General features: G+C 41.8%; 1 protein-coding gene across 1 annotated transcript; it reads left to right on the forward strand.

Annotated features, from left to right (window-relative positions):
* Positions 1-986: 986 nt before the first annotated feature.
* csnk1g1 (casein kinase 1, gamma 1) lies at positions 987-25549 on the forward strand. The gene is made up of 14 exons (XM_030794200.1): positions 987-1100; positions 7767-8099; positions 9148-9188; positions 10134-10203; positions 18597-18748; positions 18998-19232; positions 19425-19510; positions 19617-19701; positions 19879-20027; positions 20210-20317; positions 21916-22026; positions 22733-22839; positions 24387-24410; positions 25350-25549. The coding sequence occupies exons 2-14, from the start codon at positions 7919-7921 to the stop codon at positions 25402-25404; spliced, it is 1404 nt and encodes a 467-aa protein (XP_030650060.1). The 5' UTR covers positions 987-1100; positions 7767-7918; the 3' UTR covers positions 25405-25549.
* Positions 25550-25778: the final 229 nt, after the last annotated feature.

The raw sequence follows: 25778 nt of genomic DNA on the forward strand, positions 1-25778 counted from the left end.
GAGATAGTTAAGCATGTCTTAATCATTTAGAGGGTCACAAATAACATAGGATAACTAGGCAAAATGATCTCTTTTGCTCAGCTGTTCAAATTCCTTAGTCCATTAATTCCCTTACGATAAGCGATGTGATCGTAAATTCATATAAACAAGATACAGCCTAACATGATAATGGTGAATATGTCAGTCATGAAATATCAGCAATTTTCACCACGTCAATAATGGAGCACTACTTTGTTTTGTCATACGGAATTGTGACAGGAGAGGGCGCTTCTGTGATATCTACGCGTTAATGTAAATTCTTTCATGAAGATAACCAAACACTTGCTGCTCGGCTTAGCAGAACAGTGACGAGTGCCACCACTACTGGCAAATAAACCATTTAACTCCAATAATTTTAAAACAGGAACATCAGTTTAACAGTCGCTAATCTATCAAGATGTAATTATGCTGCCACTTCCAAAATGCTGCGACACCGTCTGTTCCATCAACAGTAGTAATATTCATATATAATGCAGTGCAGTCATCTCCCTTTGAAGTTACTGTCTTCTCGTGAAATTATATATTTGATCCCTGGATTTCTGAAAGCCAGTCATACTTGTATGAAAGCCTCCTCTCTCTCCCCACACGTGTACGTCTAGCCCATAGAATGTAGAAACGCGTTTTGTTATAAAGCAACATAAAAATTTGAGATTTCAGTGTGAGTCTAGCCTCCCACACATCTACCACTGCTGTGAGAGATGAGACTGGACATTATCGGTTTGACTGGTAGAACCATACGATAAAACAGCCTGCTAGGTAACAGTGTTGTGCTAATATATAACAAAGATTAGGCTTTAGACGACGGTTGTTATGGTCCCTACGTTACCCGGAAGTGTATGTTGTCTCATGCGGGTGTGTCGTTTCAGTGTTTCCGGATGCTGGCGGAGCTCTCTGAAGATATCAAGAAAGGGAGGAAAAGAGGTAGCTAGTAAGATACCTAGCTTGTTTTCTGACGTGCAGAAACCTTAACAGGGCCAAGATTATTTGCAGGCGCAGACAGTTAACTGATACAACACTTTCGTAGTAAAGGCATTAACAGCGCGATTACCATCAACGTGGAAGTAAGTGAATGAATTGTCTGTGTAATGTGCCACCTGTTTAATTTATATAGACGTTGTTAGTAAGCTAGCCCTCCAAATGTCCTGTTAATAACTCGCGAGACAGGGCAGCAGATAAACTACCTAGTTTGTGTCCTTCGCAAATTTTGTAAAATGCCTTTAATTTGATGGATTAATGTTCATAACTAAGTCGAGCCAACGAGTAATACTGGAAAGGCTTAACCTGGTCCAATTGCGATCCAGCTAGCATAACTTGTTAGGATCACTAGGTTAGCTAGATAGCTAATTAATTAGCCGTACAGTTAGCTAGCATGTCTAAGCTAAGCTAACTAGCGTAGACGATGACTGTAGCAAGTGCTAAGCTAAGGCTGGTTAGCTGTACATGTAAGATTGATTCTAGTAGCTAGGCTAAATGACAGATGCCTTGATAGTTAGCCACGTTGAACAAGCTGTTGGTTATTTAAATATCGGTATGTTATAAGCAAAAAAACATTCTTTTGGGGTATGTGAGATTACGTTCGGCAGGAACCATCAAACTGCAAGCTTCTGACAGTGCATACATTGAGTACATTGATCTGATCGATGTGTGCTCATTCAGTGTCGCGAGAGGGCTTTTGTCCTTAAAGAATCAAGAAGGCATTGTATTAGCAAAAAGCTACTATATGTTAACACCTAGAAACACTGAGATAATGAAACATATCGAAAGTGAGTAAAATATATGATTTACTAGGATTACTTGATTGTGTAAGGTAAGGATAACGATCCGTCGTCACTGCTAGCTTAGGTGTGTGGTTTGTTTGCTAGCTCGCTTGACATTTAGTTCAATCTAATCATTATTGTTCAATAAGCCGTCGTAATTTGCGCCTTTATAAACTAGTCGCTAGGCATAATTATTGTAGTTAGACCGCGTGGTATCTGAATGACTATTATAGCGTTAACAAAATATGTACCTTTTGGGAAAGTTAGTAGAACAGATCAACACGAGTTACTCTCAACTTTATTAGAACTGATCATTACCATAGGGGGCTTATTTATAGCCAACATTGGGAACTGGGACAGTGTTGTGTTTTGTCCATGCATGACATTCGGGGGAAAACTGTTATGTTTGTTTCAGCATACATGACAGCGAAGGGTCTACTCAAAACATTCAGTCAACAGTAAGATGGGTTGTTGTGTGCTATCAGTACGGAAGCATAGCTATTCAACTAGGCCTCCGTAATCACGTTGCGCTTATAGAACATATACCATGATTATCAAGCTCATTAGCGGCCTTTTTTGTCAATTTTTATCAATTTTGAAACGTTTCAAGGTTGCCTTGAGAAATAAGACATTGGACTGTACATTAATGCAGTATCACACACTTATTACAACTACACGTTGATTTCTGAAAGAAATTTTGGACAGCAGTAATGACACAGTAAGATATGTTTACTTTCAGTTGGCTTAACACCACACTACATTTAGGGGGACACATTTTGGGTCACAGCAGAAGGGCATTAAAAGATTCAGTAGTGGTTCTCAAAATGTAGACCAGTCAGATGAGGACTTGAACATAATCGAAATGTGATGTGTAGGGATTTGATTCTAGCTCACATAAAAAAAAAACAAAAAATAAAGACCCTTTTTCAACTTGTAGTTGCCATGGGATTTATTTGGGTTGAAGCACAGCCATATCAAATCAAGACAAAAACGTGTTTTTGTCATTTGTGTTTGCTTGATGACCTTACTAGATTCAGTCAGGTCGTTGAGAAATTCATTTTTGAATTTGAAACACAAATTCCTCAGATGAGCTGGTTCTTTGAATCCTTAAGTATGCTTAAGCAACCTCACCCTGATTTACAGTCAGAGAGAGAGAGAGAGAGTCCTCAAAAGGAAAGAACAGGATTTCTTGATTTTTGCCTGGTCCTGTGGAGAATGTGGGCAGTTTATATTGTGTACTTTAAATCAAGTAATGAATTGGGTAATGATTGGATAAAATAGTGATAGTATCCTGTTTATTCAGTTTGCAGCCTTTGGGTTTGAATTCAACCACTGAGGCTACCATCAAAACAGCAAAGCTATGAGGTTCTGTATTTCATAGCATACTATTTAGGAAAAAAACTAGTATGGGTACCACAAATATCCTCAGTTAAAAATCTGAGGACGTTTTTTTTTTTTGATGTTGGTGCCATAGACTTGTTTAATTGACATGGAACAACCCAATAGCAAATTATATAATACCATGAGAGAGTTAAACGTGACATTTAGTGTTACAGTATTTGTATTGTGAAGTATCACACCATGACATCTCTACTGCTGACTCGGTGCTTTTTCACTGGAAAGCAGTTCAGAACTTAGGCGAACCCAGTGTGTAATTACCCTCCCCCAGAAACAATAAACTCATTGGCTGGAAGGATGGGTAGCAGTTGCTTGCAGGTAGTGTCGCAGTAGGGATCCCTCCCTGATGCCTGACTTCCTCCTGAGCTGATCTTTCCACTAAAGGTTAATGACATTAAGTCAGAGTTTTAATGGCCACATGGATGTCTGCTATGTCATTACTGAGCATGAAAAATAATGTTGAAATTTGGGTAGGGCTATTATTTTTAGAGACTTTACTGTAGTTTAGTAACTAGTAGTTTAGTATTACTGTACTGTACTTTCTGCACGAGTGTCTCTGTTTCCTTTCTTTTACCTCAAGCACCGGGTTAAATGTACTTGCCAGATTATTTTGTTTGCAGTCTGTCAATAAAGTTTCTATACAGACACTAATTATATAGAGTATGATTACATTTTTTTTACCCTTATACCTTTTATGCATTGGGTTTAGTTCGCCATTTGGAAGTGTGCACCTGAGAGACCTTCTCCCAGTTTTTTAGCCTTTAGAAACTCAGTGGGTTGCTTCCATTGATGGTTCACAAAATTTTGAAATTTTCCATTTATTGATGATATCAAGACTCATCCAGCATAGTTTCAGAGTATATGGTTGTTTTTATGAGTTTGATTTTTATATTTAGAGCACAGTTGTGTTAGCTTTATCGTCGCTATTCATTCTGATAATGTTGATCTTGATGCTAATCCTAAAAGTGCTCTCAAACAAATAAACAAATGCAAACTGTCTATAATTAGGCTAATTCTTAATTAGGCTACTGCTAAAGCATAGTGGCTCACTTTGAAATTGTCTGGGTTGAACAAGAATGTGAAAAATCATGTAATTTTGACTATTGTTTTAATGACCAGTTATTGACCGTTGTATTTTGAATGAACAACCTGCACTCAAGCAGTTTAATACAGAACAAGGCTTAGCCTAATCCTTGTCTGTGAAATCAATCTAACACGTTCCCATGTTTAAACATTTCAGTGGAGGCTATGTTAACATACATTTCTCTTCCTAACAGAAATGCTTTGTTTCACCATATGAATAATTTATGTAACTCTTCTGTGGTGTCAAATTTACAGATTTTGACTTTGTGTGCAATACATGGTTGAAGGTGATTGAGAAGGTTCTTTCACTGACAATGATCAGATAATGTGGTGATGGCCAAAGTCAAGACTGTTTCTGACTCTAGGAGGTTCATTCCATGGCACTTATTTTCAAAATCATTTTGTTATATTCTTTGAACTTATACATTGTGCCAGTCACTTGGACTTATCAGCTTCTGCAAATACCACCAATTCAGAGTCTGAGGACCAGCCTCTTCATACGATGACTCAGTTTATTTGACCTCAAATGCACACGAACCAAGAGAAATCACATTCACTGTTCTCTTCATTAGCTATGATGGTTGGATGGTTGCATTTTTGGAGACAAGCAACGGCAGTAGAACAGGAGGGAACTGTCAGTCAAAATGAATTGGTTTGAATGTGAGTATTTACTATAGAGAATCTGAAATAGCTGGTTGTAAGTGAATGTTCATGAATAAAATAACTCTGTGACTGAACAGAAGACTTGTCTGTGACACTTGTCTACAAATCAAGTTTTGTAATTTAGGTCAGTTCTGTAATTTAGGTAACATTATGTTGCTATAGCATAATAGCCAAGTACAAAAGTATTTTCCACCACTGAAGTCATGACTTTACACCCTGACATTTGCGTCATGGTGGGGTCAGTTCTGAACTAATGTGAAATTCCAGTTAGGCTCTTGGATTTTGGGATTGGTATTTAGTTGTGTCAAGAGGGTGTAGATTGCAGTATTGGTATTAGATTTACAGGAAACTGAATTCAATTCAGTAAAAATCTGTGAAAGTCCGTGACCAAGAGTGTTTTAGACTTATCGCGCAGTACTGAACATGTAAACCACTGTGATGATGGCTGTGATGGGCAGATTCAGTTAATAATATTGTCTTTGATTAAAATAATAATTCAGGATTCAACTTTAAGTTACAGGGATTCATATTCATTAAAAAGTACACTGTAGGAGTTGGCCTGTAGCTATAACATTTATTATTGGTGCAGGTTGTTTGGACATTATTTGTCAGTTTGTAACTTGAGTTTCTATGTGGAAACTGTGGTCAAATAAAATCAAACATCACTTTACCTAATTTCCGCAAAAGCATTCAAAATAACTGAACTTTGTTTAACGTGTGTGGTCTGTGTTCACTCTCCACAAACTGCAGTTGCTATTCCGAGGAATTCAGTTTGGGTTTCTGTAAGTCCATTTCCTTTTTATGTTCTATTTCCAATTCAAATTCCAGTGGGAATGGAAGTAGTGGTCTGCCTGGTGTAACATGTGTAAGATCCATTTAAAGGTGAAATTCACCCCTTTTGACATATGTGCTAATTAAAACTCTCACCTCTGAGTTTGTAGGTGCCTCTTTTCAGTCAGTTGCAAACATTGTTAGTTATATGTGTTTCTCAACCGTTTTTTTGTAAACACCCTGTTTCTGTAATGGACTAATGCACTAAAAACAGTATTGCTTACTGCTTTGCTAAATCATATCGGACATGAATTATTTCCAAATAAGCCAGTTTTTAGTACCATAAATGTAAAAATGGTGTAGAAGAAAAAGAACAGAAGTGTTATGGGCAGGAGAAGGAATTAGATTTCCTTTAATTATGCCACCAGCCAGAATCTGTTCTGGGAACATGGTAGTCTGCTCCATTGTCTCAATTTTCTTGTTTGGCTGGAGTTGGACCAGCTCCTCTTTGATGTACACAGGCCACAATATGTGTCACTAAATAAAAACTGTCTTCCTTGGGTCCCACCTCTTTGCTAAACAATCTGGTGGAAACCTACCAATGTCTAACCCAAGAAGACGATTTGGAGTATTGATGCCATCATATTCATGTGCCTTACTATCCTTTGATAGGCCACTTTTCCCCTCGCTATGATACTGACCTAGAGTCTGAATATTTAGAGTTGTCAATTTTTTATGGATGTGAAAATGGAGAGGGCTCTTTCTCAGTAAGATTCATGCACTTAAAGCTCTGGAATGCTGGGTACTTACCTCCTGTGAGACTCCTCTGTGGATCTTGCTGTTTGGTAGTCTTGTAATGTGCCGAGGTTTATGTAACCAGAGCTCTGCAGAACTGCCTTGAGAGTGACTGACTCTTTGATGCAGAGATTTGTGAGGGCGATGTAAATCAGTATCTGTGAACAGCAGTCACTAAGACTTAAAACAGATTATTATAGCACAGGACCTGCAGCTCCTTCTCTTAGACCTGTGACTGTTTTAACTAGCTCAACAAAGTCCATATTCCCGTGGGTCATTTAAAGTGTCAGAGATAAATGAACAGAGAGGTGACTGATCTAAGGAGCATACTCCATTTTTGTTTGCTTACATTAAACAGTGGTTTCATCTTGTTGATTTAAAACAGAGATGTATATTGATCGTTTGTTGATCGTTTGAATTATCGCTCCGAAAGTGTCAAATAAAACAAGACAGTCTCTAAGTCCACTGAATGATGATATAATGATTTCCGTTGCCTTTTTAATTCATACCAATCACAGAGATTTGACGGTCTTAAACCATCCTACGGTTTTTTTGAATGTAGAATTTGTAATGAAATGACAGCATTCCATCTTTCATGCTCTCATATGCTATTGTGTGTTATCTGTCCTGTGGTGTATGTTCTTCTATCCCATATGGGAGACCAGGATGATCATTTTCTCATCCTTGTCCACAGTGTACTTCGCTTTTAGATCTGAATACAATCTAACAGGTTAGAGGTAGAAGTGAACATTTTCAAGCGCTGAAAAGTGATGTCCTTTCCTAGAAAATTACTTTTTATGTAATAGCATTTATGTAATTCCTCTCAACCCACATCTCTTGGCATGATAGATATTGCATGATATTTTACAGCTTCATGATTGGAACCCTGAATTCTTTGATGATGTCTCAGATGTGTCTCTGTCAGTAGAAAGGTTTTGCCTGTGTCCTATGGGTGAAAAACAGAACAATAGCAAGCTTTGTCTTTTTTCACACAAAGTGTGACAATTATTTGAAAATTTGGCAGCTGCGTCATGACTTAAATATGTTTTTCTTTTCTTTTGTTTTTTTGTTGTTTTTTTTTCAAGACTGAAGCTTTTAGACTCTGGTGTTGACTATAAATCCCCGCACTCTTTGAGTCTTTAAATCATACCCCAGGGTCTCATCTTGATTTCTTGGATCTTTTCATCTAATCCATTTTTTTAAAAATGTTCCAGTTATTGACTGTTTCACAATATATTTTCTTCTGACCTCTTTTCTCAGGCATTCCATCTTTCCTTCCTTACCCCAATGTGGAGGTCTGCAGGGCTCAGGTCATTAACAGGGAGGGAGTGACTGCCATCTCACGTCCCATGAGCATTTTGTGGGGCACAGGCTTGGTTTGTCTGGATCTCTGTGTCACTAGTGCTTGAGTCATGGACCACCCCAGAGAGAAGGAGGGTGAGAGGCCAGTGAGGAGCAGTAAAGTGGCACAGGGACGCAGCGGCCACTCCCGGCCCTCCAGCTCCTCCGCATCTTCTGGCGTCCTCATGGTGGGACCAAACTTTCGTGTGGGCAAGAAGATTGGCTGTGGCAACTTTGGAGAACTCAAACTTGGTAGGACCATTCTTCTGATTATTTCTTAATTGAAGTTTGTCACAAATGATCATTTTTGCTAAAGAATGTTAATGTTCTTGAATGCTTCTGAAAACCAAGTTCTAAGTGTCTTTTTGAGGACTTCAGCGTCTGTTTGTTGACCATGAGCACTAATACAAATAGTAGTATCTAATACAAACAAGCACGGTATCACAAGCTTGACACCTTATTTGCATGTGAAGAACATGTCAAAAAGTTCTAGGCATGCACCAGTGCATCCTGAAACTCCTGTCTTATGATTTTAAGCTTGTTAGTTTGACCATTTTTAAAAGATAATTGCCAGAGTTTACGGTAGAGATGATGCCAGGCAGGGAAAAGTCTAAATAGCTCATTTTTATCTCAATAACAGGTGGCAGACAGGCTCCAAACTGAGCTCTGTATTGATTTTACTCACTGTGCTTGTGAGCCTGCATCAGCATTCCAGCCCCTCTCTCTCTCTCTCTCTCTCTCTGTCTGTCTGTCTGTCTGTCTGTCTGTGGACTGTTGTGGGCCAAGCCAGGTTGTTGCTCCTAGCTTTATGGCTCTGTCTGTTTTTGTCTTAATAAAGTGCTCTGGGCATAGTAATACCCATTCCTATTTTTTTTCTATTGGGCATTTTTGCCTTCTTTGACATACGTTTAAATAGCTTCTGGGCAGACTGATAAACACACAAGTACTGGATCAACTCAGAAACACATTCTTTATCTGAAGATAGGATGGTTGAGTTGTTGCTGCACTTTATGGCACGCACCAGACATAGTGATTAAAAATTTCCAAATCCAGTCTGGATTTGCTCTCACAGAAACTACCCTCTTTAAAGTACTAGGTTTCATCTTCTCAGATATTTGAGAGATCTGCGTTTCACTAATATTAGATTGGACCTTATATGTCTAATCCCAAGAGACAAGTTTTCCTTCCCTCAGTGTGAAAGTATTTGCACCACAAGAACTCTTTGTATGTGTATTAATTTGTGTTCAATGCCGTACCCCCTACCCCTCTCTCCCTCTCTCTCTCTTTTTGTTTTTTTTAGGGAAAAACCTTTATACCAATGAATATGTCGCCATTAAATTGGTATGTATATTTCCGACCATTGTTATATTAAAAATATGTTTTGTGCTGTTTTTTACGTGTAGTCTGTATGGTCACCCGATGTCCCTAAAAATGATTAAATGTATGATATGGTTAAAGGAATCTACAGTGGTCCATTCTGCTGTTTTTTGTTTTTTTTTAAATGACTCCAGACTGAAGGTGAGGGCATGGGCTGTTGTGTGCTGTTTGAAATGTGTGATGTCCAGTTTAGATTAGATCTTGCATGTATCCATGTGTGTAATTACAGAGTGCAGTATAAAGAACCTATAATAACAGTTAGGAAAAGATTTTATTTTTAGAAGCTGGAGACTTAATAAATAGTGATGGACTAGCAAGCCCATGCATTCCTAGCAAGAGCTGTTGAAATGAGTCATATTAACAAACTGTCTTATATATGTGCTTGTCTGGGCCATAGCTCATTTCAGTTTTCTGCTTCTCATCAATGAAATGTTGTTCAGAATGTTCTGAGATTATCAATCTTAATCTCTGTGAATAAAAGACCCCAAGAAGAATCGCGGGGGCTGTACGGCTCAGCTAACGGGGATCCCATAAACAATACTAAAAAAAAATTTAGAAAAACAATAAAAAAGAGAGGATGGGAGAATTATCAGAGGTGTTGATCTGTTATTGTGAATGGAATGTGTAGTCGTCCGCTGGATTGAAATGATCATGTCATTCCCTCGTTTTTTATTGTTTTATGTCATATACAGCCGCAGTAAACACGATTGTTATTTCATCTCCTGAGAGTGTCCTGCTTATCTTGACCAAGCCATAATTGTAACTGAGCATTCATTTATTGAAGGTTAAACAAGTAAACACACAAATAAAGAATTTGCAAACTCAAACCAGCACAGAGATTGTAAAGTCTGTTTGTGTTTTGGAAATTGTATGAAGTTTTGTCTGAAGTTCTTTCTTGTGTTTGTAAAGGAACCTGTGAAATCCAGGGCACCGCAGCTGCATTTGGAGTACCGGTTCTACAAAACCTTGGGCAGCACAGGTAAGGTCGTCCACATCAGCTCAATCTGACAACGCATTCTCTTTCTTAACAGCAGCCCATGTTGTGCCACTGTCTCTGCTGCTAGAACTTTCTCCATGATTGGTCCAAGTCCTGACATAGTCATTTCATTGCTAATGTTTTATGGTAATAGTGAAACTAAGACAGGCATTCATGTAAGTGAATAGGATATTGACCCTGGAAAAACCTGTGGAAAATCCATGGGGAGAGCAGTGTAATGTCCTTTGCCAATGCATAGTAATTATGCTCTTCACAGAGCTGTAGATTTAGGTCAAAGGGCTCGGAGTTGGCAGTGTTTGTATTGTTCACAGAGAGTGTAGTTTACAGTATTCTTTCCCTGATGGTTTTGGAAACCTTAAAAACCTTCCTGCTACAAGAGTTTACAGTCATTTATCCCACTTTGCAGATTAAAGTTGTTGAACAGGTTTCTTCTCAGTGTAGGGGCTTATCCCTTTATGTCGGAAATCAGCTAAATGTCCTGTGGTACACTACACCTGATTACACAGTCCTCCTCAACAAGCCCTGCGTTGGAGAAATAATGTAGGCAGTCCTCTATGAAGTGGGAACATCACGCCTTACGTAGGAAAATGAAACAGAACTTTGCTTAAATCATCAAGAACACCCGTTCCGTCTCAGCGACGACACGTTGGGTCTCAGGGGAAAAGTCCAGCAAAGTTTCTTTGTGCCATTGTATGGAGGGATGTTGATGCAACTGTGATGCTGTCAGTCATTCCCGTGATTTCTCACTCAAGTCCAGGGGACAGGTGCAAAAAAAAAAAAAGGCGCATTTCCTTGCGGAGAGCGCTGATAAGACCTCCTGATTGATCTCTGCGGGAAAGGCTGGTGCAGCTGTGACTGTGAGGGAAGATAAGTGGCCGTGCTGAGACAGATGGGGCCGCCGCTGGCCCCCTCTCTTTGTTTTCGCTGGGAGCTGCTGCCACTGGCAGGTTTTGATCCTTTGCTCCACAGTTTTTATTCAGGAAGTGGCGTCTCGGGCGTCAGAGAGACGCGGCGTGTCAGGGTTTCCTTGGAGATACATGCAAATGCTTACTGTTCTCTCTCTCTCTCTCTCTCTCTCTCTCTCTCTCTTCATGACTTAGCTACGTAGCTGATTCATGAGAGATTGCTGATGTGGAACTTGAACGCAAACACATGTAAACTGCCTTTCCAACCCTTTCAATGTTTGTAGCATATGTATACATTATAGGTTAAGATGTTAAACATAAAAAAGACAAAAAGACAGCCTTTTTCACCACCATCTGGAAAGTGTGTAAATTCTGTGTTAGGTCAAAGTTGTTTTCCTGTTCCCAGTCTTTCTTTGACATGAGCTTTATGCAGCCACTCGCAATGTGCCTGCCATTATTCACATTTATGGCTGATACAAACAGCAGTGATCACAAATGGATATGCAGCCAGACATGCGTGGGGGTCCTATTTCAGATATATAGGGAGATACAAATGTATTTGCAGGGGGAAACTCAGTGCACCAGAAATCAGCCTGTATGAGATTGTATGGGCCCAGAGAAGCGCCCCTGATTACAGCACTGTCGTACAGTATAGAGATGCGTCCTGCATCTTTGTGGGATTCGCTGTTTGAGTCCAAACTGTACGGCTATTGCTAGCATTGGCCAAGGATCCAAAGGACGCTGCTGGCCGTGTTCCCTGGCGTGGGTGTGTTGGTGTGTATGTGTGTCTCTCTCTCATTGCTCGTCTGTGCTCACTGATGGTTAGGCGGTTATGCAGTTAGAGACTGCGCTTGAGGTTTATGAAGCCTGACAGTGCTACGCAGCTTCACGTGTATCAGGGGAGGTGGAGGCTGACCTTTCTTATCTCCATTGGAATGGCTGCACGTGAGGGACAGACCTCAGCAAGAACACGGGTAATGAAAATACCAAATTGAGGAGAAAATGTGGAAAAAAGGACAACAAAAATCAAATATAAATGAAGGCGAAAAACAAATGTAATATTCTGCCAAGGATGACATCATTCATACCTAATGTGAAGGACGATTATGTTAGTAATTAGAATACCTAATACTTTAAGACTGTTAGCTGATTTTTTTTTTCTATGCTGCGTATGTGAACATTTCTGTTGAGCCTACAATGGTTAAGCTGGTCTCTTGCCTTTGGTGGTCTCAGATATCCAGCATGGAGACTTGGGGATTGAGCGTGAAGACAGCCCTGGCTGATCAGTAAGTCTAGACCAGAGATCAGTGGATCTGTAGGTCACAACACGGAGGGTACGACAGACACCATCTATCGTTAGCATGACCTGATCAATTATTCAAAGAGCAGCATTGCTTGTGAGTGCAAGATCCTGCCTCCCATAATACACGCTCTAAACTCAGCCCCTCCCTTCTGCCGCACTGCTTTTTACCTACAGCTCAGTCTTTACTAATGTGTTTAGTGTAGCACGGCTTCGGTCGAGAGAAAGTCTTTTAAAGCTCACATGAACAGCCACTTCAAAGTCTCTGAGAGTCGGTTGGATTGGTGGTTTCGCGTGTTATGCTCTTGATCTGACCTTTCTGTTCGCTTCATCGTCACAACTGATTGTTTTAAATTCACATTTATGCTTTGGCACAGTTCTATTTACATCCCGTTGCTTGTCACATTGCTACGTAGCTCTCAGTTTTTTTTTTTTCCCGGTAGCTTATCGTTATCGCAGGTATCTCGCAGCTGTGTTACGCTGTCTGACAAGCTGTTTCACTGATGAATCAGCGCTTGACTGGAAACGTGGTACCTGGGGTCCAGAGCAATTGCGCTGTTCTCTGAGAAATGTTAGCACATCACATTTGGAACGCAGTCAGCTGACTAAAGGGCCTGTCAGGGTGCAGTGTTGTAATGCTACACCATTGCTCTGCTTAGAGAGAGCTTCTCAAGACTGTGCTGGGAGTAGTTCATCCGAGCGGCATGCTGAGCACAGAGTGACTCAGCAGCGGTGCCGGAGATGACCTGCATGTGTGTCAGACACAACACCTGTCTGTCTCTGCTAACGTCGGATAATAGGAGGCTGCCTTTCCTTTTGTCTCTGCAAAAGATTAAAGAATGCAGGTGTTTCCCAGAAATCATTTATTCTTCACTGCTCTTCCTTAGTCTAAGCTCACAGATGTTTTTGGTAGGAAGACGGCACTGACGGAAGAGATGTAGCTGGGTATTTTCAGAGAAATTTGAGTTACCCGGGTGGATTTTGTTTTGCTGTTCTTGGTGATACTGTGAAGTGGCCCGCTCTAGTGGAAGTGTTACTCGGGGAGGTTTGAGCATCAGGTGCGGGAGGGCACATTGTAATTTAGCTGAGCCCAGAACGCATCATCCCCCAGCATTCTTTGCTGTCGCGGGCTCCTCGGCACGTCTGCCCCTCCCCCACAAGCCAGCTGGCATCGCGCCGTCTGAGGGCCGTGACGCCGTCCTGTCACCCTCTGCCGTTCCTGCGGAGGAAGGTTCAGCCATCTCCTCAAGTGCCAGGGCCTCTCATCGTTTTATTCAGCCCTTGATATAAGACTGCGGCTGACTGAAGTGGCCTGTGAGGCACGGTAATGATGGCTCCATCTAAACACAGCCCTGGCCACTGCTCTCCTACTCTCCCCTCTACCCATAGGCCTGGCCTTCATTCTTATGCTTTATGGGTAAGCGTGGGAGTGAACCAGCGTGTCAGCGCCTCATTTCTGTGCATATCTTCTCCTCCTTCAGACGGCACTGTTCCGCTTTTAATAAAGCCTGTGTGTAGACAATAGACAACGTTGTTGTTTGTGACTGAAAAAGTAGTATTTACGTAGCATGGAGTTACAGTATTTTCCAAAGCAAACATATCTAACAAAATTTGAACTATTGGCATTAGGTCATGGTACAATTCAGATGTTTTTGGTGTGTGTGTGTGTGTGTGTGTGTGTGTGTGAGAGAGAATCCAATTATACACTGTGTCAGAAACAAATCTGTGTTTAGACAATATGGATTGTGTTTACAAAACAGGCTTTGCTGGTGAGCTTGGTATTTTTTTTTTTTGCCTGATAGCCATCAGTTCGTCAGCCTCAAGGTTTCTCTTTTCTTTTAGCCTGATTGTTCTGTTCCCATTCCTCTCTAAACAAGCTACTTCAATGACTTTGTTTTAACTCAGAAAATACATTGTCAGACTAGACTTTATGTGTTGTAGTGGATTCTCACTGGTCTATATCTGTTAGACAGTGTTCTGGACTTTGCAAGTAAACGCCCTGTCCACTTGTGGGGGCTTTATTTGTACGGATCAGAGCTCTTTTGTTTTAAGCTGAGTGAGTCTTTTTCGGCAATGCTGTTATTTTACTTGTCATACAGACGATTGTTATCTGTAAAGAGGAAACCACCTAGTGCTGTTTTTGGTGCTGTGTATGAGGAGTGGAAGTGACCTTTTAGCAGTGCTTATAATGTTATGAGAAGGGAAATGAGAACTGAAGGGACTGTCTTACGCGAACAATGGGCCTAATGCAGGCTTCAGTGGTCTATTGGGACATGTAGAAACCCTTCCTCTCCCATAAAGGTAAATGGGAGAGCTGTACTGATGCAAACTCAGAGCAGTTTGTGTGATGATTGGTTTATTGATGGTTAGTCATCCTCTCCTGCACCCACTCAGCGAAAGGAGGATATGGTATGATCAGTTTCTCTCTCTCTCTCTCTCTCTCTCATCCTCTCTCTCTCTCTCTCACCCTCTTTCTCTCCCTCTTTCTCTCTTTCTCCTCTTCACATGCCTGGGCATGTCCCCTCTTCTCGGCAAGGGGAGAGCGAGAGAACAGAGGATCACTGGCACAGAGATCAAAATCTAGCCCGTCGGACCAGATTAGCCCCCCCCTGTGTTTATGGGTGACTTTGTCTCTCTGTGTTTGTGCTGTAAGGACATAATGCTCTTATGGAGATGAATCCTCTTGTAATCCACGTCGTTCTGGTTTAGATAACAAAAAAAAAAAAGAAAAAGGGAGCAGGAGGTAAAAAGAGAGAAAAGTGATCTTACGTGCAGCAGTGCACATACTCACACGTGTCTGATTCAGATGAGTTCACTGGTCTGTATAAACAGGAGCATCTGAAGACAGTCATTAATCCCTTTCAACAGTGAGTCTGAAAGCCAAAGTATCACTGCTTCTGGAGCCTGTCTGCACTAAGTATTTAACTGTTGAGAAGAAAGCCTCAGGAACACACTCTCACATAGACACACACACGCACGCACACAAACACAAACACACAGGCCTGCCGACAATTTATCCTCATGGTGCCACTTTGCTTTTGACACCAGCTCTGCTCCCCTTGTGCACCGCCAACACGTCAAAGCACGCTGCTGTGGCTTGAATGGAAGGCGCTGCTATGTCTGGGCGAATCTTACAGATAGGCCGAATATGCCAATGAAACAGAAGACAAGAGTCACAGCTGTGACTTTGTCTTACGTTTATGACAACACCCTTTCAATACCTAATTTGATGCTCTTACACACATCGCTCTAGATGTTGCATTGCCTTAGGAAGTCTCAGCCTGTCTTGTTTGTTGTAGTTGTTGAGGCTCTTTGGTCGACTCTGCCTTCGTCTCTCTCCCTGTGGACTTGGCAGTTGGTTAATCCCGCTGGTTTGACTGCTGTTTCTGTGGCGTAGGAGTCAGGCTGTTACTCAGAGAGGGAATGGAACAGTGGTGGGAGGTAGTGCTTCTCTCTGTGCTCAAGCCTGACTCTGTGAATGACATAATGTTGGCCTTAGTGCTTATGCAATGCCACACGCTCATGTCCATCCTCTCTTTCTCTCTCTCTCTCTCTGAACTCTCTCTCTTTTCTCTCTCTCTCTCTCTGAACTCTATGACCTCCTGTAGACAAGCTCATAGAGGACCACCTCACAGTAATGTCCAAAGCACCTCCTGTCAGACTCTCATTCTGCAACTCCAGAGCAGTAGCGAGTAGCTCTCGGTGGAAGCAGGGTCAGATGCAGTGAATCCAGGTTACTAAAGACAGAATGCACTGAGTTAATGAGTTTGACTGTGTCCCAGAGTGTCCCCGGTGAGCACGGTACAGCAGAAATGAGATTTTGTTGGCGTGCTTGCTGTTGTAATCCCCTGGCGTCTGATGGCATGACTGTGCGAGGGGGCATGAATCTGTGGCCGGACGTCTCAGCTGATTAGTTTCAGCGCGTATAACAGTGGAATCAGAATCATCTGTGATACACGCACCACGTGGAACTGATAACTCTTATCTGTATTGCAGAATAGCTCAGCGTTAGCCTCACATTTAGCCTATATTTTAACAGCCTGTAAAATCGAAGCTTCTTGTTCTACCGCATAGCGAAACCCAGCTATGTGAAACTTGCGGGGAACTCCCTTATCCCATGTAATTTTCCAGGCTGAGTGCCCATCGGTGAAGGCTCTAGGAGTTTACTGGTTAATGTACATCCAGGATTGTGCTGAACCCTGTTACTCCTCCTGGCCGGTGGCTTGGGCATGACGGCATCACTGTTCCTGCTCTGCCCTCTGATTCAGCCTGGCTACTGATCAACCAGAACAGGCTGGAAAAGCCCCAGCTCACCAGCACTACCCAGCATCGCTCTGCTCCTCATATCTGCATTAGAAAAAGGCATCTTACTGTAAGGTTTGATAGGGTCACAGAATCATTTATGGAATTGCAGAACTGACCTGTTGTAATGGAATTTCTGCCCTAACACGGACTTCAGCGTTTTCTGTGTGTCGTTTCAGTCCCCCCCACCCGCAAGCCTTCCGGGGTTTTCTCGGTGCTAGTCAGCAGAAGTCCCCTGTAATCATTTTAAGACATTAAAAATGTAAGGAGGTAATGTTTGACTTGTACTTCTCTTTCCTGCCACACCTCCAGCCTGTACTCATATTTAATTCTGAGGCTGGTCATTGACGTGATAGACAGACCCTTCCATGGATATTTTGTTAACTCAGTTTTATTGTTTGAGATCAAAATCAATGCCTTTTCAGCATTTATATATATACAACTGGGAATGCAATATGCATAAGAGGAAGAAAATTGTCTGTAGTAATATCCCGTTCTCAAATAATGGAAATGAGCTTGTCAGCAGTAGATTCGGTGTGGCCCTTACTTAGGGGTGTGGGATAATGTATGTAAAGCACGTGGGATAATGTATGTAAACTATATAGTGGATCACATGGTTTTCCGTTCAAGTCATGTCTCAGCTGTGACAGCACTGCATTGGGTCTGTTGGCAGATGGCATTTCGTTGAAACAGAGAGTGTAGCAGATTGAGGAGAACAACCATTTAACTGCACTCTTCCTGGCTTTTCACACGTGCTGACATTTAAAACAACCAACACGATGCTCACTACTGTGATGTTGTTGTAGTTTGATGAGGAAGTTCTTTCAATGAAAGGCTATTTGAAAAACTGTATGAAGCAGACAGTCGATTCATTTTTCATGTTTTGTGTTTTGATTGCTGTGCCCTAGGTATTTGGGCTCTCTTATTTGTTTAGATATCGTCCATCTGTCTCGTTCCTTTGTTCTCTCCTTTTCAAGTTTATTTTTGCTAATGAACATATCGGTTCTCTGCCTTTCTGTGGAGGAGCAGCTAGCGAATGTGTTAATCACTGGAGATGAACAAATATGTGCTATGTGCACTGTGTGAGCACGGATGACTCATTGTCAGGCCCCTGTGCTCTCCACTCTCGGGGGTGTTACAAACAAGACCACAGAATAACCGCGTTCGACTGCACCCAAAACTAGCCACTTCATATGTGAATACACATACACTTTGAGCCGTGCCTGTTATATGTGAGACATGTTTTCCCTACGCTGTGGAAATGATTGTAGGGCCGTATTGTTTACACACTGATGGCATTCAATATGGGATTGTGTCACCTCACACTTATCACGCTTATTTTCTTTTTGTTAAGTTTCTTCTCTCTGTGTTTCACTGTCTTTGATGATGGAATATGATGAAGAATATTATCAGTCAATCAATCATGTTATGTGGACTCACTAGGTCGCTACCTAGTGGTAGTGAAATGAGTCGGTATTAGATCCTCATGTCATAGGACTGGTCACTGTATTATGTCAGCTCTGTCTGTTTACTTCCATGTCTGTGGTAAGCATTATCAGCAGCCCTTTTGTGTGATCCTTTTTCTTTTTTCTTTGGTTATGTATGAATTGTAATTTCCTGCACAATCAGATATTTTGCTGTTGAAGTACATTTATCAGAAATAAACCTCTCAAAGAGAGACTTTTGTTCTGAATTAGTGCCATTTTAACTGTGTTAGGGATTTTTGCTGTTGGAGTTTGGGAGGTAATCATCTTCAGTGTGACATGAAACTAATAAAGCAGGCGTCCGTACCGCTACGTGATCTGTTTTGTCTTTCTCTCTCTCTCTCTCTCTCTCACACACTCTCCTTTTCTGTGTTCCTCCTTTAGCGGAAGGCCTGCCCCAGGTGTACTATTTTGGGCCCTGTGGGAAATACAATGCCATGGTTTTGGAGCTGCTGGGACCCAGTCTGGAGGATCTGTTTGACCTGTGTGACCGGACGTTCTCTCTTAAGACTGTCTTAATGATAGCCATTCAGCTGGTGAGTCAGCAAACAGAGGGATGCTTCGCTGCTCTTTTTTTCTGCACCTGCACGCCAGTATTTTAAGCTCAGAACATGGCTCTGCACGGTTAATTCGTTTTGATGAAACAAGAATTTTCAAGATGCTTTCTCTCTATCTGCCGTGCGGAGCCCCGTAAAGAATTTTTGTGCGCGACTGACTACGCCTGGGAAGTTTTGTGCGTGTGTGACTGTAACTGTGTGTGGTTATTGCTTATTCCTCCTCCTCAGATATCCAGGATGGAGTATGTGCATTCGAAGAACCTCATCTACAGGGATGTGAAACCAGAAAACTTTCTCATTGGGCGACAAGGGAGCAAGAAGGAGCACATTATTCACATCATTGACTTTGGCTTGGCCAAAGAATACATTGACCCTGAAACCAAAAAACACATTCCTTACCGGGAGCACAAGAGCCTAACGGGCACAGCTCGATACATGTCCATTAACACACACCTGGGGAAGGGTAAGACTGAATAACTAGGCCTTTACTTTTTCTTCCAAGTCTCTGTAGCTCCAGTGGATTTTTATTGTATTCTGCTCAGCCAAAGAGAAAATTCATGGTCTAAGTTTTTCATAATGATTGGTCAGTGAAATTGAAGCAGTCATTGTGGATTATTTTCTTGATCACGTATGTGTACATTGGTTTTTGTTCCAGAGCAAAGCCGGCGAGATGACCTTGAAGCCTTAGGTCACATGTTCATGTATTTTCTTAGAGGGAGTCTCCCTTGGCAAGGACTAAAGGTATTTCATTCATACCCAGTGGCTCTACAAAGAACAAGGCAAACATTCTAATCCATTTTCTTGTCCAGGTATAATAAACACGCTTTTGTTTTTTTACACATTGCAGGCCGACACATTGAAAGAACGATACCAGAAGATTGGTGACACAAAACGGAACACACCCATAGAGGTTCTCTGTGAGAGTTTTCCAGGTAGTTTCACTCAGACACAAACACACTGTCTCTTTCTGTTGTTGCCGCCCCCCCCCCCCTTCTCTCTTTGAGACATGTCATGAGACATTCATGCTTTACAGAAAATGTATCACATCAGTTCTCATCGTCACTAATCCAAATTGAACATGCTAACTGACTTCTCACCTGCCATTTCAGAAGAAATGGCCACCTATTTGCGCTATGTGAGACGGTTGGACTTCTTTGAGAAACCTGATTACGAGTACTTGAGGACCTTGTTCACAGAACTGTTTGAGCGGAAAGGATATACTTTTGATTATACCTACGACTGGGTTGGCAGGCAGATTGTAAGTGCTTTAATCAGTGTGTGCATGCGCGTGTGTGTGTGTGCGTGTGTGTGCGTGTGCGCGTGCATGTGTTTGGGTCTGTACATGTCAAAGCCTCACCCTTAACTTTTAAAAATACAGAAAAGGCTCAGTGTCTGGTATCTGGTGCTGACATGTTCTCTGTTTCCATCCGACTCCCTCAGCCCACACCAGTGGGGTCCGTCCATGTAGATTCAGGAGCATCAGCCATCACACGAGAGAGCCACACACATAGAGACAGACCCTCCCAGCACCAGCCCCTGCGTAACCAGGTAAGCTTGTCTCGACGCCGGTGACCAACAGGGAGGCCACGGCTCCTCTTAAATGGAGAACAGCTCCAAATTAGCGCCCAGCTCCCACTCCATGTGCCTCCAAGAAAAAAAAGAAAACTTGATTAGTTTCACAAATCAGGGTACACAAACACAGTCTCTAAGGAAAGGCGGTACACATCAAAGGCTGTGACACCTTTTTTTTTTTTACTGTGTGGTTCGAACATCAAAACTGGCAGGGTGGAGGAAGTGGAGGCATTGGAAGAGCTCTTTTGCAATGCACCATGCTTAATCCATGGCACCAGATCCTACACTCTAAATCCACTGCTGGCCTTCATCACCTAGAGCCCCTGACCCTCCAAAGCTACCAGAGCATGCGAGGCCAGCTTGGAGCATACCATGATTAAACATGCATGCTCACTGTACCAATGGTATAATGCCTATTTCCTAAATGCATTCCTATCATTTACAAGATTATGTTTTTTTCTTTTTTAATCACAAAAGTATTTGTAAATTGGTTTTACGACTTGCTTTTTCTACATTCTATGTTTGCTAGCACAAAGCAGCTTTGCACATCCCACAGTGGAATCTCTGCATAATTGTTTATGCAAGGGGCTGGATTTTAGCTTGGCGGCCGAAATATGAGGCATGTGAGTGTCACAGAAAGAGGAGCAGGTTCACTATTAGCACTTTTTAGACACACTCACGACTTAGGTGTATTTAGACATTCATAGGTCTGGGGAGTTTAAAAAAACAAAACAAAAAAAAAAAAAACAGTTGCTTGGCAGGGTGTTTGGTGGGCGGGGCTTAATTGGATTGTCTGTGGTGGTAAGTTGTCTTCTCCGTTCAGCTCTTCTGTACTGTGAGAGAAAGCATTCAAACAGTGGGCTAGTTACCTTTTTCTTACCCTACTGTCATACATTCAGATGGACACTTTGGCTCCAGCTCTGTTCATAACATATTGTCATTGAGAGCTCCATTACATTTCCTTTCAAGTTATTCTTTAACACATTGTATTGCAGACCTGTAAGAGTGTTCTACTGAACATCTGTGAGAACTATACTACCATCTCTGGGTTTCTGTACAGGCAGAATATGTTTAGAGGGAAAGGCTTTTAAAGCTTTCATACTTTCATACTGTAATGAGATATAGTTTGAACCTCAGAAATATGTAATTGAAAATTCAGTGTGATGATAGTAGGTTTGTCATTCCTCTTAGTGAATATGATACACTTATAGGTATGACTGTTTCTTTATTGTAGATGATCTTTTAAGAGGTCTTGTTTTGTCTGTGCTTTTGTGATACGTTTACACACTGGAGAACGACCTCTCTTTGTGTACATGTTTCATTTTCTGAAATTTTCTGATTTGCAGATTGTTTATGCTGTTGTATTATATCTCGATTTCATTGGACAAAACTGGTCTTCAGTCACTAATGCTGTTTCCTGGCTTTGCCTTGGCTCTTCTGTTTTTTGTTGGTTTCCTTTACTGCGCTCTGCTGCATGCCACCTGGCCTCACGCCCCCCCCCCCCCCCCCCCCCCCTCACACACACACTCCTCTTCCCCCACCTCCCGCACCTCCTCCACCCAATCCCCGAGCAGACGGCCGTGTCCGACCGCAGAGGAGCGTGGGAGGTGCAGCCCAATCGGCAGACAAACTCCTCCTACCTGACCTCCCACCTGGCAGCGGACAGGCATGGGGGTTCAGTGCAGGTATCTCTCAGTTCAACACTTTTTTTTTTTTTCTCTGTGCTTGAATCAGGCATGGTGACCGCATTGCATGTCCTCTCCTCATGGCCAGCAACACCGCATTTTCCACCATTCTCACCAAGCCACTAGCTTTGGAGTTTTTGCCCTGGGTCTCAGAGAAGAGACCCCACACACCCTTCAGAGAGACTCTACCACTGTGTGGTCCACTTTTAGGCTGCACCCCTGGATGGGAGAGTAGAGAAAATATATTTGTGTAAGGACAGAATAGTGTAGTGGCCTAGATGAGTCATTCTATAGGGGACAGAATTCACTCAGGAGCATGAATAATGTTTGTATTGATACCTGGCATTCTGCAGAAACCACACAACAGCTGAGGAAGCCTTCAGTGAAGTTCACCAGCTCCTGCCATGGGAATAGATTCTTCCAGTGGTAGTAATACACTCAGCCCATGATTAAGCAGCTAGCTGGCAGAGATGAGCAATACCCTGGCAAAGACTGTTTTCATGAATGATTTATGAGATTTGGACTATAAATTAACTAACGGTTCCTGTAAGATTGATGAATACGTTCATCCAAAAATTAATATGAACTAACATAATTCAGTTAACGGGCAAAACTTCCCTCATTCTTTTCCATTAACAACTGGACTCATGCACATGATGTAACAGTTTCTCCGTCACACACTGAATCTGTTGGTCTTGTGCTGCAGGTGGTCAGCTCGACTAATGGGGAACTCAATGCAGATGACCCGCTGGCAGCCCACTCCAACGCACCAATCACAGCACAGGCAGAGGTGGAAGTGGTGGATGAGGCTAAGTATGTGTGTCTTACATTGAACGGACAGTGTTGATTGTGTCCACTTTTCATTGTGTGCTTGTTTGGTCTACTTGTGTATCATTTTTGCCCTGCCTACACTCCCAAACTCCTCCTCACTCTTCTCTTTCTCTCTGCCTACACACATATGACTGTGTTTGGGAATTGAAGAGCAGGGTGTGTGTGTGAGTGCGTGTGTGTATGTGTGTCTACGTACGTGTGCATGTGTGTGAATTTAGAGAGATGTCTTCTCACCCTCTACTAAAGTTTTAGATTTTGTTTGTTTTCCAGGTTTACTTTTTGCTTGGCTTAACTGTAAAATGCAGAATTGTGTAGACGTAACTGTTTGCAGTGAAAGAATAGGCTTGCAGTTACAGCAGGGCTCATTCTTCCCTGTTTTGGGAACCATAGAGGAGTGAAGCATGATTATGCCTGTTAGTACTGGCTTTCTTTCTTTCTTTCTTTCTTTCTTTCTTTTAAACTTAAATGAATAGTTATGTTGCTTTTCCATTTATTTTACATTTACCGACTTGCACACTAGCAGTGTATTCTGGCTTAAACACAACCCTTTTCTTTCATGCAGTTGTAAAGACTCTTGGTTTCGGCTCACCCCTTTTTTTCTGCCTTTCTTTGATTACTGATGCCCAAGCTTTAAAGGAAGCAGTGCAACAGACTCGATTTAATTATCTCAATGGAGTAATCACGCTTTTGGTTTTCATGTTTATTAAACCGCATTAATCCTCATCAGAGGTTGATCTCTCCCCCGCATCCACTCTCACTCTTTCTTCTCACTCTCTCTGATCTCATGTCTTTCTGTCCCTTTTGCCTGCGTCTGTAGTTCTTTTCCTGACAGATTCATTTGTTTTGAGTAAGTTTATGAATTCCATCTAAGCCAAAGTTCTGCACTGGTCTAGAACACTCAGATAAAAGTTGTGGATTAAGGTTAGCCTGCATCTGTTTTTAAATGTACAAAATGAGAATGAGTCTAGTTAGCAATTAATCAGTCCAACATTTTGTGGCTGCTGATTTTTTTTTTTTGTTTGTTTTCTTTTGTTTTTGTTTTCTGGTTTTAAGCAACATTTACGGCATACCAGTAGTTTTGCATGTTTTAGGGAGCCATGACTTGTGGCATATAATTCTCTGCCTCTTCTCTTGTCTCATATTCCTTGCCTTTGGTTTACCTTCATCCTTTTTTTGTGTTCATTTTGGCCTCCATTTTTATATTCCTAGAAATTAACACAGAGGCCAGGCTCTTTTTCCCTATGACTGTTTGTTTGTTTGTTTGTTTGTTTGTTTGTTTGTTTGTAAGGCTCCTCCCAGTTGACGTAGAGTCAATAATATTCGGTCGTTTATGAGTCAGAGGGAAACTTGACTTTACCATGTTTATTTGGAATCTGGATGAGTCCTTTCCAGCCCTGTCTCTCTCTCTTTTGCTCCCTGTCCTCTGTGTCTCCTTGTTTCTCCTAATGTAGCTGGCATGAGGTTTGTCTCATCGTCTCACCTCTGTGTAATAATCTCTCTGTCTTTTCTCTTTTCACACTCTTCTGTAGCTGCGTGAAAATGCTCAACCTGTGGTGAGTCCCTCTCTACAGTCCACATCAAACCCAAGGGGAGTGGACCGGCCTAGACTGTGGGCAGAGAGCAGAAGTCAGGCTCAGATAGACAGGGCTGAACCCCGAGTCGATTTGGGACTCATTCAGTTATTACTCGCTTCAGAAGCTCTTGAACTAAATTCGAGATGAAACTCTCTCCCTTTTTTTTTTTTTATTTACAGTGTGACATTCAGTTTAATGCAAGAGACCATCTGAACCTCAATCAGATTAAAATCCTTATATGTTTGGGAAGACCATTTAAAATCTACAATAGAAACTCAGTGTCAAAGCTAATTGGAGAAATGATTATAATGCATGGGTGTAGAGATGTCAGTTCTCTGTGGGCTGATACATGAAGGTTCAGGAGGTATAAAGTGACTTGGTGTAGGATTTGTTTCTCAGGGACGAGGGCTGATAATAATAGTTAGTGAGTGAGATGAGTAACTCTGTCACTTTTCTATGTGTCAGTCAGGAAGTGTTTTCTTGCCACTGCATGCTCCTCCAGTCATCTCTGCAGGGCCATTCTGTTGTGCTGTTGGTGTGTTGACTGTGTTTTGTTTCTCTAACTGAACTCAAAGAATTTCAATGTGTGTTTTTTGTTTGTTTGTTTTGTTTTGTTTTTGTGTGGATATTGAACAGCTGTGTAACCAATCATACGTGTGCATTAAACATGAAGAGAATGCATTCAGTACTAATAGTGTAACCCACAATTGCTTTCCCTCAAATACCATCAGTGACATTTGTTTAAGGAGACACAGTAGCCATAGCATTGTACAAAAGCTGGCTGCATTCTGATGGCTCGTATGTATCAAATAGCAGAGGCATCGTTGGCCCTGTTCTTTTGTTTTAGCTGGGAGTGATTGCTCAACAGCAGCGGGGTTTGGGGCATGTTTGACTGAAGCGGTCTCTCTGTGTTTTCAGGTGCTGCTGCTTCTTTAAGAGGAAGAGGAAGAAGAACACCCCTCGGCACAAATGATCTCCTCACTCCTTTTTCACCTGCTCCATTCTTTTCCCTTGTTTTTTTGGAGTTAAGAAAATTTCAAAAGAAGACAACAGAAAGTCTTCCGAGTGAATCACCTCGGAGGGCCCTGCATATTAAAGAGAGTGAAGAGAAATACACACATTGTCTCTTTGGGAATGGTCAGCTTTTTTTGTTTTTGTTTTTTTTTTTGCCCTCAGTACAAGGAAGTGGATGGCAAGCCTCACGGACAGAATCTTCCAACTAGGATATATACACATACATATATATAAATATAAACACACACACACACACACACACACAATGATCTTTAAGGCACTGGAGCAGCATTGCACTTCTTCATTTTCTGTCTTAATTTTTTTTTCTACCCC

Source organism: Chanos chanos, chromosome 2, assembly GCF_902362185.1.
Source record: "Chanos chanos chromosome 2, fChaCha1.1, whole genome shotgun sequence".
Lineage (NCBI taxonomy): Eukaryota > Metazoa > Chordata > Actinopteri > Gonorynchiformes > Chanidae > Chanos > Chanos chanos.

What these genes read in the sequence shown, in the direction of transcription:
- csnk1g1 (XM_030794200.1), top strand. Translation starts at nt 7,919, where the DNA reads ATGGACCACCCCAGAGAGAAGGAGGGTGAGAGGCCAGTGAGGAGCAGT. An exon ending in CTTTGGAGAACTCAAACTTG is followed by an intron (nt 8,100 to 9,147) that starts GTAGGACCATTC and finishes TGTTTTTTTTAG; the next exon opens with GGAAAAACCTTTATACCAAT. An exon ending in TCCCTTGGCAAGGACTAAAG is followed by an intron (nt 19,511 to 19,616) that starts GTATTTCATTCA and finishes TACACATTGCAG; the next exon opens with GCCGACACATTGAAAGAACG.